This window comes from Nannospalax galili, unplaced genomic scaffold (assembly GCF_000622305.1).
Source record: "Nannospalax galili isolate Female #2095 unplaced genomic scaffold, S.galili_v1.0 scaffold686, whole genome shotgun sequence".
NCBI lineage: Eukaryota > Metazoa > Chordata > Mammalia > Rodentia > Spalacidae > Nannospalax > Nannospalax galili.
The window spans coordinates 156,059-173,723 of NW_008355472.1; the positions used below are offsets into that span (position 1 = coordinate 156,059).

A 17,665-nucleotide genomic window follows, 5' to 3' on the forward strand; every position below is an offset into this window, starting at 1 on the left:
TTATTCTAATACTTTGCTTCTTTCATATAAACTTTTCTAAAAAACACATGGCTATTTTATCACTGGTAATGAATCATTATCAGTGAACACACATTAAGCCTCTTAGGTATATACAATATAATTTAGGTACCACGGAGGATAGATACAAAGAAGTTTAGGAAATTGACTCTGATATCAACTGAAGATACCCCCATTATGGGAATTAATTGATTGCTATTTTTAAGGGAATTTCTACTATCACTTGTTAACTTTCCCCTTAGTACTTATTTTTGAGTAACACTGTACTTGAGATTATTATATCTTGTTGTAGCTGAGTGCTGTACTTTCTTTGCAGGTGAGAAAACTAGGGTGAAAACTGCCTGTTCCTGATTATAAAGCTAGTAATAAATGCCTCTCAATAGGGCCCCGTTGAAATTGGTATACTTAGATCTCATGTGAGTGCTTACCTGTAAAACCTGCAGAGCTTGAGAAAAATCTCAAAAGCTGTCATCCATCCTTGGAATCTAAAGTCTAGGGGGACGTCAAGTCACATGTTTATCTGACTAACCAGTTGTAGGCTTAAGATCAGAGCCAAACCTTCTAGAATGATAGTTCAGAGATCTTTCTGAGCTGTTGGTTAACTGGATCCTCCTCCTTGTCCACCCCCCCAACCCCCAAAAAGTATGGTGTCAGAATATCTAAGAAAGACAGTGAACATTTGAAATACTTTGACTACCTCTGCAACAAATTGCTTTCATTTGAAAATATTTTTATTTCTTAAAGCTTAATGGAAACAAGTTTGTGTCATTGAACAGTAAAATTCAGCTCGATATATATGTTTTGTAGGGGGGGAAGTATAATGTTTTTTCTAAAACTGTGCCCAGGTTGTTGTTAGATAGGGTCTCATGTAGGCCATGCTGGCCTCGAACTTGCTATTAGCTGAGAGTGACCTTAAATCTTGTTCCTTTGCTTTCATTCCCCTAGTGCAAGGATTAAAGGCATGTGCCACCAGGCCAGCTTGTGTAAGGTTCTTTTTGTTTATTTTTGGTTTTGCACTGCTCAGGATCAAACCTAGGACTGTGTGCATATGAGGCAGGCATTCTGCCAATGAGCTGTAAGACCAGCAAGGCTTAAGTTGTAAAACACAATAATTAACATTTTTATTTTTAACTTTTCATACTAATCTTGGCCTATCTAAAATTATTCTTAAATGATAGCAATATTATCTCCACCCTCGGTCTAGCTAACATCTTCATTTCCTGGATTTTATGTTTTTCAGCAAGTGATTAGTCAAGTAAATTCTGTTTTATATGACAAGTAAAGTCATACAAGGTTTTTTATTATATCTAAGGCAACATAATGCTGTGAATTTTTAAAGATAGGGAAATTAAATATAGAATTACACAAAGATCCTTTAAATGGGAAAACACCAGTTTACCATGATTGCATGGTGAAGCTAATAAGAAAGTGTCTGAGCTGGAAAACCTGCCCTGCTTCAGGACTCTGGAAATGCATCTCCAGGCTGGCTGACACTCAGAAGTAAATGTCAGCTGTGTTCACCCTTCACATTTTCAGACTGCAGTTTCCTGTTTTAACTTCTGTTAGACATACACTGAAAATTCTTTCTCTGTAGTTTTATTCAGCTGGCATTTATTGTTCAAATACAAGTATCTTACAGTAACATTTAAGAATGTTATTTGCAATTTTGTAATTTTAGACATACTAAGTTACTGAAGCATTTTGTACACGAGCTCCCTTTTAGATAAATAACAATATTAGAATTTGAGATCGTGAATTTATACTCTGTTCTTTAAGCTCTGGCATCCCGAAGCAGAGAGAGATGAAGGCCGTGCTCCGCTGGCTTTTTCCTTTTCATTCAGTCCAGGACTTCAGACCATGGGATGATGCTGTCCACCTTCAGGGTGGATCTTCCCTCATCAGTTAAGCCCTCTGGAAACAGCCTCATAGACATACCATGATGTGTTCCCAGAAGGACCTAAGTTCAGTCAAGTGGGCAATGAGTATTAGCCACTGCATGTATGGGAAAATGCTTTATAGGTAAACTCACGGACAAACTTGATTACTTTTATTTAAAGTACTTTTATATTCATGTATATATTTGCACATATATAATACATAAGTCCATAATTATGAACAAAGTAGGTTCACAAAAGCTTGGACAAGACTAAAATGGTCATTCATATATAAGTGAATATTGATAATCTTTGTTTCATGACATGCAGAATTGGTGTGATTTTAGTCTAGTGTAACTCTTCACATCTATGAAAACTTGTAAGAAGTTAAACTTGTTAAAAGAAATATCTCTTTTTATTTTATTTTATTTTTTTTTTTGACATAGTCTCCCTAGTCCCAGCCTGCCTGGAACTCACTATGTGAACCAGGCTGGCTTCGATCTCACAGAGATCCGCCTGCCTCTGTATCCCGAGTGCTGGGACTAAAGGCATGCTCCACTATGCCTGGCAAAAGAAACACTTACTTATATTTAAAATGTCTTAAGACAGAGGCAGGTAGATCTCTGTGAGTTCAAGGCCAGCCTGGTCTACATAGTGAGTTCCAGGACAGCTGGGGCTACAGAGAGACACTGACTCAAAAAAAAAAAATGACTTAAGACAGGCATTTTTTCAGTTGTATATCGATTGGTCAGCTGCCTGTGCACCAGTAAACAAACCCTCACTCCTGCTTCTATATGGAGCCCTAATGAAAAGAATTGGGTCACCAAAACTGGATGGATGGGTGGATGGATGGATGGATGGATGGATGGATGGATGGATGGATGGATGGATGGATGGGTAGGTGAGTAGGTGGGTGGGTAGGTAGGTAGATAGGTGGGTAAGTAGGTAGGTAGATAGACAGATAAGAAAGTAGGAGGACTTAAAGGACCAACAAGAGTGGGAGAGGTTAAAAAGGTAAGTAATGGGGAGAGAATATGATTGAAATACAATAGGTTCATATATGGAAATGTCATAATGAAACCCATTATTGTATAATTATATATTACATAATTAATATATGCTAGTAAAACACTTAAAAAACTAATGCCTATAAAAGATCACTTCATGTTTTCTTTGCATTTGGACTTAATGGTTCTACAATATGGAAAAATCAAACTCCACAAGTACTGCGTTAAGCAGACACCTTCTTCCCATCATTTTGTAAAGATGCAGCAATCATAATGGAAATCTTGACATATAAGTAAAGTTTCAGACTAATGTTTAGTTTTATTTTGTGTTACTTAGCTTACCAATGTTATACCAAACAATTAGCTTTATTCCTGATAAAGTGTAGGGGAAAACAATCTCCTTAGATTTTCTGTAAAATTACTTTTTTGGAATGCTAAAATTACTAGGATTGTGAGACATGCTAGTTGAGAGTAAAGTTAGCTCAAATTTAATACATTTAAGTAAGTTTTATCTTATTTAATGGGTCAATAAGCGTATTCTGAAAGTATGTAAATCAGATAACTTTCCCACAGAGTCACACTTTAATTTTAAAGTTTTAAAAATATTTTTGTTTATGTGTATGAATGTATTGCCTGCATTGTGTAAGTGCATCTGTGTTATGCAGTTCATGCAGAAGTCAGAAGAGGGCATCAAATCCCCTGGAACTGGAGTTACAGACAGTTGTTAGCCACCATGTGGGTGCTGGGAATTGAACCCAGGTCCTCTGCAAGAGCAGCTAGTGCTCTTAAGTACTGAGTCATCTCTCCAGCCCCGAGGTTTTTTTTTTTTTTTAATAGTTTGTTAATTTTTTTTTTTTTTTTTTTTGGTCTTTTTGAGACAGGGTCTCCCTGTAGCCCCAGCTGTCCTGGAACTCACTATATAGAACAGGCTGGCCTTGAACTCACAGAGATCTGCCTGCCTCTGCCACCCGAGTGCTGGGATTAAAGGCATACACCACCACTCCCGGCTATTATTTTTATTTTGTGTGTATGAGTGTATTGCCTGCATGTATATGAGTGCACCCGTGTTGTGCAATGCCATGGAGGTCAGAAGAGGGCTTTGGATTCCCCTGGAACTGGAGTTAAGGACGGTTCATAGCCACCATGTGGGTGCTGGGAATTGAACCCGGGTCCTCTGCAAGAGCAGTCAGTGCTCTTAACTGCTGAACCATCTCTCCAGCCCGTTTTGTTTTTTTTATAGCATCAGTTGATCAGTTTTCTTCTTCTCCTTCTCCTCCTCCTTCTTGCTGGCAGGTTTTTTTCTAATCTCAAGTAATTAATTAATTATAAATAAGAAAGCTCATTTAAGAAACAGTAATTTGCATTTAAGAAAGTTCTGGACTGGTGAGATGGTTCAGTGGGTAAAGACACCTGCCGCCAAGACTCCTGCCAGTTGTCCCCTGACCTCTGTGTGTGTGTGCACTCATCTCTCGCTCTCGCTCTCAATAAAAAAATAAAATATTTGAAAAGAACATTACAGTATGTGTTTTATAGATAGATTCAATATTTTTTTTTCTTTGTCTTTTTGAGACAGGGTCTCCCTGTAGCCCCAGCTGTCCTGGAACTCACTATGTAGACCAGACTGGCCTAGAACTCACAGAGATCCGCCTGCCTCTGCTTCCCTAGTGCTGGGATTAAAGGCGTGCACCACCACACCCAGCTTTCAATCTTTATTAATAGCTTTCTTTGAGTGGGAAAAAGAGGGCTTTGTGGAACTGTGTCCATTGCCTTTTTAAAATAGAACCTTTGTGATTATCTTCAAGAGAGCCTCACAAGGTTGTGTCTACCCACAGTTCCTCCTGGAAAGGGCTCACAGAGGCTCCTCCTTCCCTTCCTGAGGCTATGTAAGTGTTTAACAACTGCTGGAGAGGGAAACTATTCTTTCTTAAGTAGTGTAGCTGCCCAAAATGGCCTGTGCTCCTGTAAGCAACTCCTCACCCAAGCCTGTAAAAAATCCCAGTTAAAATCATTGATTTGCCACCCTGGACTAGGGTGGAATCATTTCTTTGTCTGTCGTTTCACTATCTTGAGTGAATGAAATAGACTTCCCAGGGACATGATACAACAAGGGCAGGTTGTGAGGTGGAAAGTACTCACACGGACCCACAATCATTTCTCTCTGCCATCACAAATAATTTATAGTAAAAAGTAATATGCACATAAAAATGTCCAGATAGTACCATGGCTGTGAAATAAAAAGAAGTCGTGTTTTCATCTTGGCTTCCATCCCTCATAGCCCCTTTGGGAGTAATCAGCATTTTTAGTCTCTTTTTTTTTTTTTCATGGAATATGTCTGAATGATATACATATATGTCTCTCTATACTAATTAAAATGCTTTCTATCCTCTTCTGCCTGCCTTTTCAGGTATTATATCTGAGATACACATGAAAATTGTATTTTAAAGTAATTTGTCCCATATTTAGATCTTTGCATGTTACAGTTTATTGAAATCATATTTAAATATTTAGCAAAAAATGCAAAACAATTTTATTATCTGGAAAATATATTTATGACTTCGTAGCTTTAAATTTTTTTTCCAACTTTGTAACAACATGTAATTTAATGTCTAGCTCTTAGGTAATAGAGAAATGTGAATTTAAATAATTCAAATCCCTGTCATCATAATCACTTAACTCTTTTTGCCATGCAGGTTTAGTTGTATTTAATGCTTCGTGATTATTTATCAATTTTTATTTTTCTCAAACTTACAGCTTTTTAAGAACCAGGAATTAGGTTAGTACAGATCTGAGATTCGTAACACAGAATGAACTTTTAGGTCCTACTCTAATTTTTATGCAGTTTCACATAAGCAAATATATTTGGTGAGCTCACAGTTACTCGGGATCATTTGTGTATTTATATAGCTGTAAAAAAGGAATGTCCTTTCACTTTGTAGCTGGAGTTGAATTGTTACTACAGACTTTATAACCTGCTGGATACAATTGTTTTGTATTTAGAACCAGACCAAATGTTTGGCCAAAGGTGTTCAAATTCTAAGTACTAGCTCAGTGGTCCTTGGGGGCTCCCTCTGTAAATCTTAGGTTTTTTTCATCTATGTAGTGGTAATAATGCTCAGTAAGAATGCAGCAGTGAACATTCTTGTTTACATAAATATTTTTGTTCATGTAAAGTGAAAGTATTTCTGTATCCAAAAACCATATGTAATTTAAAATTCAACACTTTAATACAAATTCACCCTGAAAAGACTGCCCCAAACCACAACCTCACCAACTGTGGCAGCGCTTATCTCTGCACAGAAAACATGCAACTTTTGCTAAAACCTAGCTTAGATGTTAACTTTCTCCAAGTCTGTTTTACTTCCCTCAAATCTGATGATATCTTAGACACTGGAATAGTTATTAGTAGCTTAGATATCTTTATGTTTATATTTTTCTCTTAATAGCTATCCATACCTGTTAGTGTGTGCCATTTATAAAACAGAAACTCCTTGAATCTATACTAAAACCCTTCAAATTTAAGGCATATGAAAATTTCAGTTAGTAGAGCCAGGTATGCAGGCACATGCCTATAATCCCAGCCCTTGAGAAATAGAGACAGCCTTGGCTACATAGTGAGTTTGAGCCCAGCCTGGGCTACATTGAGACCCTGTCTCAAAACCCAAAGAAAGCAAACAAAACAATTCAGTTAATAGAATTTACATGTCGTCTCATTAGTTTTCCCTGATACTCTCCCTACATTAATTTACACTATAGCCAGAAAACTTTAAGTTATATATTAATATGTTGTTATGTCTTTGCAAGTACCAATATACTTTTTTGAGACAGGGTCTCCCTATAACCCCAGCTGGCCAGGAACTCCATATGGAAACTAAGCTGGCCTTGAACTCAAAGAGATCTACCTGCCTCTGCCTCCCAAGTGCTGGGATCATAGGCGTGTACCACCATGCGTGGTGAAAAAGTTATATTGTAGAATAAATTTTAAAGTGTGTATGTCTAGACAGCAATTTTTAAAAATAATACATACTTTTTAGTACATATTTTATGTATAGTGCTGTGTTTTATGGTATACACTAAATTTTAATATTAATACTTTGGAATCTAATAAACAGAACCAAGTCAGTGACCTTTACATATTGGGCCCTCAGACCAGCTTAATATTAGCACTCCATGACCCTGATTAGCTTTAATTTCTTTTTAACAGAATCCCAAGACAAAAGAACAGATTGAAAATCTGTTGCAGAATGGGATGAACAAGGAATTGCGAGATCGTCTTTGTTACCGGATGACTTTTGGGACTGCAGGACTTCGATCTGCCATGGGTGCAGGGTTTTGCTATATTAATGACCTTACAGTAATACAATCAACACAAGTAAGTGTGACAAACTATTATATATGTACTTTTTCTCATTCTTATTACTTTATAAATTAGGTAGTACCCTTCTTTAAAAACAATAGAAAGCTTTTTGTTCAGGAAGTTGCTCTCTTAAATACAAAAGGCAAAAATCTTGGTTTTACCCAAGATTTATCTAAGAAGTCATGTATCTACAAGATCACAGACTTGCTCATTAAGAGTCCTTTGATTGACATTGTCAGCCTGACAATATTGCTTTGAATCTAAATCTAAAAAATGAATATTGACATGCCCAGTTAATGCAAAGAAACAAACTTAGAAGATGATTAATCATTTTTGGCACATGATCATTCATAAAATATAACCTGATATTTAGAAAATATTTCACTTAGACATGGATTCCTACCAGTTGAAAGTTAAAATAAATTTATATTTCTCTGTTTTTATGCAACTCATTTTAGAAACAAATTGCTTTTCTTCCCAGTGATTCATCCTTACTAAGTGTTCACAATACAGTAGGTCTTTAATATGTCAAAATAACTTGGTTTTAAAGTTGAACAATGTTCTTGAGCAAGTTGCTACATGGAATGTAATCTTATTATTCCTTTAAAGAAATATTGAAAGACAAAATTAGTATTTGTGTTTCTTTTCAGGGTTCTTATAAGAATTAAATTTTCCATCTTTGAGAAAGTAATTTTCAAGGACTATAAAAATATGAAGTGGTTTTTAGAGGTAAAAGTGTTTATTAAAGTTAGTGAAACATTCCTAAAATAGCTAAATGGTTTTAGTTTATTACTGTTATATTTTCAATATGAAATACTACATTTGTTGTCTCCCTTTATGCAAATTTTTCTAGACTATGGGAATTTTTTTTAAAATGCCAATTCCAAGTGACACAACTACCTTAAATATTTCTGTGAATATGTTGTTGATTTAAAATATTTAACATAGTTGTGTGTGATGATGCACTCATTTAATACCAGCACTTGGGAGGCAGAGGCAGGTGGATCTCTGTGAGTTCAAGGCCAGTCTGGTCTACATAGCAAGTTCCAGGCCAGCCAGGGCTACATAGTGAGTCCCTGTCTCGATCCCACCACACACACACACATACACAAAGTTTGATATAAATGTGTAAAATACTTCTGTTAGCTTTGGACCTAAGACAGTGAAAAGTCTGTCTTCTAGAGCCTTGAAGCAAGGAACAGTTTCTGTGGTCTCTGCTGACAATTTGGTTTGGTTTGGTTTTAGCCTACTGACTTTCATTTTCCATCTTTTTCTCCCTTTCATATTTTATGCATTATATTAAATTTGTGGTAACTAAGTTGGAACTTCTGCAGTACTAAATGTGCTTGAAGATCCAGGAGCTGTTGTCATCTCCTACTTGTGGATTAAGCAGTATTGCTCCCACATCAATAAGCATTGGCTTAAACACCAAAGCCAGGACCATACGAGTCAATGAGCTGCACACCAAACAAAAATAGGCAACTGTGTTATAAAATGTAGCTAGGGATGTAGCTTATTGGCAGAGCACTTGCCCAGTGTGCTTAAGACCCTGAGTTCTTCCTCAGCACTGAAAAGGAGGATAGGGGCCAATAAGATAACTCAGTGGGTAAAGGCACTTGCTCCCAATCCTGAGGACCAGAGTTTGATCCTCAGAACCTACATGATAGAAGGAGAAAACTTAGTCTTGCAGGTTTTCCTCCGAATACCTCATGTGTGCTATGGCCATGCCCCCCTGCCAAATAAATAAGTGTAAAGTTTTGTTTTTTAAAGGAGGGGGCAGGGGACTAAAATGTAATCATTTATTGGGAACTAACCTTTTGTTTATTTGCTTTAGGGGATGTACAAATACCTGGAGAGATGTTTTTCAGACTTCAAGCAGAGAGGCTTTGTTGTTGGGTATGACACTCGGGGTCAAGTAGCTAGCAGCTGCAGCAGTCAGAGGTACAGTGTTATTTCACAGATGAAACTGGAATGAAATAAAATATTTACATTTTTTTCTAGTAGTAAGAGTCTGAAACAGGAGACCTCCAGAAAGGTATATGATCACATACTAACGTTTTTTATAACTTTAAAAAATTTTTATTTTATATAGTGTTTTGCCTGCATACATCTACATGCACCCATGCACGCAATGCCCAAGGAGGCCAGAAGAGGGCATCAGAGCCCCTGGAACTGAGTTGTTAGCCACCATGTGGGTGCTGGTAACCTGGGTCTACTGCAAGATCAGCCAGTGTTCTTGACCACCAAGCCATCTCTTCAGCCCCATTTTTTTAAAAACTGAAGAACAATTTTAGCTGAAATAAAAGAAAAAACATTTCAAAGATAAGCTTTAGTTTTATAGATGTATAAAACCTTAAAATATTGAAAGTTCATATGTAGAGCAATATAATAGCTTGTACATTTTTTGGATAGGCACAGAGCAGAAGTATGTTACTTTGTGTAGTCCTGCTTCAGGGTGTTGTCATTAATTGGTAATCATGATGCTTTTGCACATGGAGTAATTGTACAAACTGAGTTTATTTTAGTTTACTTTGCTGAAACCTTGTAGCCTTTTGTAAGCTTTATTTCTTAGTTTTAAAAAGCTCACTAAGCCCAACATGATGGCCCACACCTTTAATCCCAGCACTCAGGAAGCAGAGGCAGGTGGATCTCTGTAAGATCAAGGCCAGCCTGGCCTGCATAGTGAGTTCCAGGCCAGCTGGGGCTACAGGGAGACCCTGTCTCAAAAAAACATTTAAAAAAGAAAAAAATATCACTGCATTAGTCCCAGCACTCAGTAGGCAGAGGCAGGGGGATGCCTGTGAGTTCAAGGCAGTTTCACATAGTGAGTCCCTGTCTTTAAAAAATAAAATAAAAAAAGCTATCACCTTCAAGAGGTGAATGAGAAATAAGGAGAATTATTGGGTCAGTTCTGTTCATTGTTCAGCTCCTTTTCCTTTTACTTGTTTTTTGAGGTTTAGAGGTTTTTGTTTGTTTTGGTCTTGGTCTTGGTGTGTGTGGCTCTGGGAATGAACCTAGGGTCTTGACATACTAAGCAGGTACTCTACCGCTAAATTATATCCTCAGCTCCAGGTTTCCTTAAAAAAGAAAAAAAAAAACTCAACAGTTTGAAGTTGGAGCATGAAGCTTAAATAATCATTGATTATAGTTGTTTGGCTAGGCATGACAGCACATGCCTACAATCCTGGTCATAGTGAGGCTGAGACAGGATTGTGGGTTTGAGGCAAACCTAAGTAACATAGTGAGTTCCAGTCTAGCTTGGGCTACAAAGCAAGATCTTGTCTCAAAAAAAGAAAAATGGCAGGTGGGGGAAAGGGCTCAGTAGTCAGTGGTTAAGAGCACTGGCTGCTCTTGCAGAGGACCCAGGTTTGGGTCCCAGCACCCACATGGCAGCTAACAACCATCCATAACTCCAGTTCCAGAGGATGTGATGCCCTGTTCTGACCTCCACAGGCATTGCATACATGGTGCACTTACATACATGAAGGCAGAACACATTAAAAAAAGGGAGCACCAGGCATGGTGGTGCACGCCTGTAGTCCCAGCACTCAGGAGGCAGAGGCAGGTGGATCTCTGTGAGTTCAAGGCCAGCTTGGTCTACATAGTGAGTTCCAGGTCAGCTGGGGCTACAGGGAGACCCTGTTTCAAAAAGACCAAAAAAATTGGGAGAATATAAAGCTAGTATGTATTCAGAATGATTTTGTTATGAAACGTTTATTATGTGGAAGGTTGGCTTTGAACTCTGGGTCCCTAACGACTAAGCGAGATCTCTCTTCTAGGCTTGCAAAGCTCACAGCTGCAGTCTTACTTGCTAAAGATGTTCCTGTCTACCTGTTCTCAAGATACGTTCCTACGCCTTTTGTAGTAAGTATGTTGTGACAGTGATTATTCAGTTTACTTCCATTTAAAAGATTTCTTAGGTCAACTAGGATTCAGATGTTGCCGTGTATGGTTCTGTGCTGGGTGATAGGAGGACCCAAAGAAGGGAAAACAGTTTTGCGTTGAGCTTATTTTCATTTAGTTGTTGAAACCCCTAAGAACTTTGTCTGTAAAATGGACCTCTCTGTACTCAATGGGTGGGATATTCACACTCTTCTTGAAGAAATTAATTTATCTAGGGCTGAAGAGATGGTTCAGTGATTAAGAGCACTGGCTGCTCTTGCAGAGGACCCAAGTTTGGTTCTCAGCACCCACATGGCCGCTAACAAGTCTGTAACTCCAGTTTCAGGAGATCCAACACCCTCTTCTGGCTTCTTGGGCATTGCATGACACGGGTGAACATGCATACATGCAGGCAAAACACTCATATACATAAAAATAAATCAAAAAAATTTTCACACCTTTAATCCCAGCACTTGGGGAGGCAGAGGCAGGCAGATCTCTGTGAGTTCAAGGCCAGCCTGGTCTACATGGTGAGTTCCAGGTCAGCTGGGGCTATAGGGAGACCCTGTCTTAAAAAGACAAAAAAAAAATTTTTTTTAACAGAAATGTATTTATCAAGCCAGATGTGGTAGCCCACACCTTTAATCCTAACACTCAGGAGGCAGAAGCAGGCAGATCTCTATGAAATCAAGGCCAGCTGCCTTGTCTCAAAAAAAAAAAGAAATTGATTTATCAGAAAGACAAGAATGAAATGATGATGTACATCTGAACACACTATTAACAAGTTGAGCTGTGCTGTATGTGTAAAAAGCTCTGTTCAGTGATGATAGATGATAGCCTATACATCACTACAGGCAGAATCACAAAGGAAGTCTTAGCAAATGCCAAAGAACTGTTTACTACGCTATATACTGGATCCAGTGCAATAAAAATTAGAAATAAAAGCTCACAAACCTGTGTTTGGAATTTTAAAACCTATTTCTAAATAATTTATGGATTAAGGAAGATATTGGATTAAGGAAAGTCATAATAAAGATGGGAAACTACAAGCAATCAGTTTTTGTATGATCGTGCAGGGCCATAAAGACAGCTGTGCAAACTAACACTATTCAGAGTCATCTTAAAATCAATGGGGATGGAGCTGAAGAGATGGCTCAGTAGTTAAGAGCACTCAGTGCGCTTGCAGAGGACCTGGGTTTGTTTCCCAGCATCCACATGGCTAACAACTGTCCATAACTCCAGTTCCATAACTGAAGTCCATAAAATAAAAATAATAAAATTAAAAAGAAAACTGACAAGAAATAATAAACATGAACAGACCTGTAATTGTTCAATAAACTGAATTTGGTATTTTAAAAAATATTCTCAAATTTAAAGTACCAAGTCTAGATGATTTTATGGAAAAGTTTTACCAAATATTTAAAAAACATCATTTCTTTTTTAAAATATTTTATTTATTATTTTTATTTTATGTGTATGAGTGTATTGCCTACATGTATGTGAGTGCACCCGTGTCATGCAATGCCACGGAGGTCAGAAGAAGGTTTCGGAATCCCCTGGAACTGGAGTTAAGGACAGTTCATAACCACCATGTGGGTGCTGGGAATCGAACCCAGGTCCTCTGCAAGAGCAGTCAGTGCTCTTAACTGCTGAACCATCTCTCCAGCCCAAGAATAGATCATTTCTATAGACTATAATAGTGAGAGTTTTTAGAAATTTATTGAGCATCTCAAAGAATTAAGGAATTGCTTTTTCTAAAAAGCAAATAAAAAAATTAGCACCGGAGGCTGGAGCGATAGCTCAGTGGTTAAGAACACTGGTTGTTCTTGCAAAAGACCCAGGTTTGAATCCCAGAACCCACATGGAAGCTAACAACTGTCCGTAACTCCAGTTCCAGGGAATCCGACAATGTTTTCTGTCCTCTGCAGACATTGCATGACATGGGTGCACTTTCCTATAAATAGAAACTAGAAAGGAGGCTGGGGCTGTAGCACACTGCTACTGCATTTTCTTTGCATGCATAACATTCTAGGTTCAATCCCCAGTGCAGAGAAAGAGGGAGAGAAGGAGAGAGAGGGAGGGAGGGAGGGTCACTACACATTAGAACACCCAGGAATATGGTCACTACACATACGGGGGGGGGGGTTCAGAAATCCAGCTATTTCTGTAAGATTTTGCCATTGAGTTGCCAGTTGCAGCTAACATCAGTCCCAGTGTCTCAGTGTGTTGATTTTCCTGACTTACCACTGATAGAGTTGCTGTACTTGGTAAGGAAGGTATTTTAGCAATCCCAGATTCACATCTTTTTATTGCCATGACTTCAAATCAAAAGTAATCTTGACTCAGTATGGCCAGAATACCTTGGGGAAAGGCTTGGGTTATGAGACAGTTTCTAGACTCATATCAAGGAAATACAAATATAGTAGTATGATCAGACCTGGGACATGTACCCCCTCCCTACCTCCTCACTTCTCATCCTCCACCTCCTGTGGCCTGGAGAATAGTCAGATGTGATGGTGGAAGCAATGGGGACACACCCAAGGAAGAGAAATAGTAGCCAGTACAGAGAAAAAGAGAAACCCAGCCTGGGAGAGAGAAGGCGGGTTGTCCCTTATGTGATGTAGAGGCCACAGAGTATGTATAAAGATCATAAAATTGTAAGGCAAAAGCCTGTGTTCTTTGTTCTTCTACCTAATGATTGTATAATGTCAAGTAAGATTCAACTGTAAAATGTGATGTGATTTCTAAATTTTATTTCTGTCTTCAGCCAATACCACCCTGATGTAAGTTTATTTCCAACTCTAACAATTTATGGTTGAACTTATCATTCTTATCTCTAGTCCAGTTAAGTGTCCAACGTAGAGTAGGTATTCATTAAATATTCTTTTTTTTTCTAGCATTTTTGAGACAGGGTCTCCCTGTAGCCCCAGTTGGCCTGGAACTCACTGTGTAGACCAGGCTATCCTCAAACTCACAGAGATCCACATGCCTCTGCCTCCCAAGTGCTGGGATTAAAGATGTGCACCACATATGAACAAAAGAATAAGAAATGTTTGTACCAATAAGCAAAAGGAGACTGGGAAGAAAGGCCATTGAAAGTGATGGTTGTATGTTTGTTGAACTACATAGTTTACAAAAGTACCTCACCCATCAAACAGATCTTAATTCATTTATATCTAAATATGTTTATATTATTTAACGAAGTTATGCTCATGTAAAATGTATGACTAACTCCAAGCAAAGTGGTTTAGTGATGCTATTTTTTTCAGCCATATGCAGTCCAGGAGCTCAAAGCAGTTGCAGGTGTGATGATTACTGCATCTCACAACCGCAAGGAAGACAATGGGTACAAGGTAAGCCTTGGACTCCTGACCTTGGCGTATTTTATAGCTTTTATTTTATTGGAATAACATGCACTAAGTATATTTTCTACACTGAGGAGCAAAGCCAGAGATTGGAAACTGACAAATAAAAACATTGAGGCTGGCCTCACAGAATGAGTACCTCTAATGGCTCGTTTTAAAAATATTTTTATTTATGATTTTTATTTTATGTATATGAGTGTATTGCCTGCATGTGTGCAAGTGCACTCGTGTTGTGCAATGCCCACAGAAATCAGAAGAAGACGTTGGATTCCCCTGGAACTGGAGTTACAGATAGTTGTTAGCCACCATGTGGGTGCTGGGAATTGAACCCAAGTCCTCTGCAAGAGCAGTCAGTGCTCTTAACTCCTGAGCCATCTCTTCAGCCCCTCTGATGGCTCTTTTTATTTCCTCATGTGCAGCTATTACCCACTGTCTACAAGTAACAGTAGTCTCTTCATTTGTCTTTTTACTTGATTTCTCCGTTCCATGCCAAATCTATCCTCTGTCATTTCAGAATAAAAGTCGCATTGTGTACCAAGAATGGGAAGAACGAATGGGAATTTACAAGAAGAGTCAGGGGAATAGTACCTTGACCTCACTTTCCTCTCCCTCCAACCTGCCCAGGCTTCTCAGTGGCCACAGGATCCATTCGCTTTGCCAGCCTCTCTGGCAAAAGCAGAGTGGCAAAGGGTGACAAGTTGTTCTGGGGTGCAAATAGAAGATACACAATATTGAAGCTGCATTTGGGACTCCTGGGAGATAAACCCACATTCTTATGCTTTTCTTGTATGAGAGGACTCCAGACACACTGAGTTCTGTTTTTAAGTAGGGAAAAAGAAGAGTTAATATTAATTTAAGATTTGAGGCCTGACCCATTCATAGGGGCAGGGAAGAAGCATGAGTTCAATTTGGGATAGTTGTGAGCTAATCAGGTTAGCAAATGTGCTGTGAGCAGTTGGATGTGGAGATCTGTAACTCAAGTGAAAAATTTAGGCTGAAGTTAATGATTTGGGGGTCACTACACATTATAACATGTGGGAATATGGTCACACATAGAACATACAAGAATATGGTCACTACACATAGTAGAACATACAGGAATATGGTCACTACACATAGTAGAACATACAGGAATGTGGTCACTACACATAGAACATACAGAAATTTGGTCACTACACACTAGAACATACAGGAATATGGTGAAAATACAGGAATATGGTCACTACACATAGAACATACAAGAATATGGTCACTACACATAGTACAACATACAGGAATATGGTCACTATACATAGAACATACAAGAATATGGTCACTACACATAGTAGAACATACAGGAATATGGTCACTACACATAGAACATACAAGAATGTGGTCACTACACATAGAACATACAGAAATTTGGTCACTACACACTAGAACATACAGGAATATGGTCACTACGCATACAGGAAGCATTGGAAGCCCGCCTTGACATTAGAACATACAGGAATATGGTCACTATGCATAGAACATACAAGAATGTGGTCACTACACATAGAACATACAAGAATATGGTCACTACACATAGTAGAACATACAGGAATATGGTCACTACACATAGAACATACAAGAATGTGGTCACTACACATAGAACATACAGAAATTTGGTCACTACACACTAGAACATACAGGAATATGGTCACTACGCATACAGGAAGCATTGGAAGCCCGCCTTTTAGATGCATAGCCAAGAGACAGGATAGAGTAAAGAGAAGAGAGATCATGAACGGATCCTGGCTGAGTGGTGGCACAAGCCTGTAGTCCATCTGAGGCAGGAAGATTGTATGAGCCAGCCTGTGCAACATAGCAAGTCCCTATCTCAAAACAGGCAGGTGGATCTCTGTGAGTTCAAGGCCAGTGTAGTCTACATAGTGAGTTCCAAGCCAGCTGGAGCTACAGGGAGACCTTGTATCAAAAAACAAAACGAGAGAGAGAGAGAGAGAGAGAGAGAGAGAGAGAGAGAGAGACACTAAGGCATTTTAAGTAACTGGACATATTTACCTCTCATCTAGGTTTATTGGGAAACTGGTGCTCAGATCACCTCTCCTCATGATAAAGAAATTCTGAAGTGTATAGAAGAGTGTGTGGAGCCCTGGAATGGCTCCTGGAATGATAACTTAGTGGACACAAGCCCACTAAAGAAAGATCCTCTGCAGGACATTTGCAAGAGATACATGGAAGATCTGAAAAAGATCTGCTTTTACAGGTATCCAAGTGGGTGTGTAGGATAGCATTACATCAGGATACAGTTAACGTTTATCCAGGACTGGTACAGGAAATGTGTTAAATGAGCCTGAGCCTGGGGTCAGAGTCAGACTGACACTCTCTCTCTCTCTCTCTCTCTCTCTCTCTCTCTCTCTCTCTCATTGGAAGATACTTGAGTCATATCAAAAGTGTTGAGAGAGGTTGGGGATTTAGCTCAGTGGTAGAGTGCTTGCCTAGCAAGTGCAAGGCCCTGGGTTCCGTCCTCAGCTCCAAAAAAAAAAAAAAAGACAAAATAACAAAAGCATTGAGGAACCAATTTGAAGGACCGCTTACTGACCAAAGATTAGAAAGCTATGAAAAAGAACAATCACTGTAATGAATTAGCATAAACTAGATAACCAATGTCTGTTAGTAATACTGAAAAAGTACATCATTGGTCACCTTAGATGTTGCTAGTCTGAAAATCACTCATTCCGAACTTTAATAAATGCTCAGTTTTCATTTTGGAAGTTAATAAATGCTTGAATCTTGCTCTTAATTTTCCTTTGCCATGGGTAAACTCAATTCCAGGGTTAAATAATTGCTGATAGAGAAATATGTTTCAAAGAAAAGACTGTATAACTTTATTTCCTGTGCTGGGGATTGAATTCAGAACTTCATGCATGCTGGGCATGCACTCTACCACTGAGGCATACATCTAGCAACCCAGAGTCCAGCTATTAAATAAAAAAGGAATAATAGAATTAAAACATCACTACTTTGTGATCTCAATAGTGAACGTATGCATTGATCCTCAAAGCGAGTAAGACTGATAGGTGAAAAATTGATGAGCAATTGCAAATGGATGGGTAGGTGGGTGGGTGAGTGGATGAGGATGACGACACATAAATGTTAATTTAACGGTAAGATTGACATTAT

The 17,665-nt window shown here is 38.5% G+C and overlaps 1 protein-coding gene across 3 annotated transcripts in view; it reads left to right on the forward strand.

Moving 5' to 3' along the window:
• Positions 1-17,665, forward strand: part of Pgm2l1 (phosphoglucomutase 2 like 1) — a 57,329-nt gene that overhangs the window by 22,023 nt on the left and 17,641 nt on the right. For all 3 annotated transcript variants that reach the window (XM_008852702.3, XM_008852703.3, XM_008852701.3), the window contains exons 2-6: positions 7,101-7,268; positions 9,088-9,194; positions 11,033-11,117; positions 14,405-14,488; positions 16,555-16,748. In XM_008852702.3, coding sequence (XP_008850924.1) covers positions 7,101-7,268; positions 9,088-9,194; positions 11,033-11,117; positions 14,405-14,488; positions 16,555-16,748 — 638 coding nt within the window. The remainder of the gene's footprint in view (positions 1-7,100; positions 7,269-9,087; positions 9,195-11,032; positions 11,118-14,404; positions 14,489-16,554; positions 16,749-17,665) is intronic.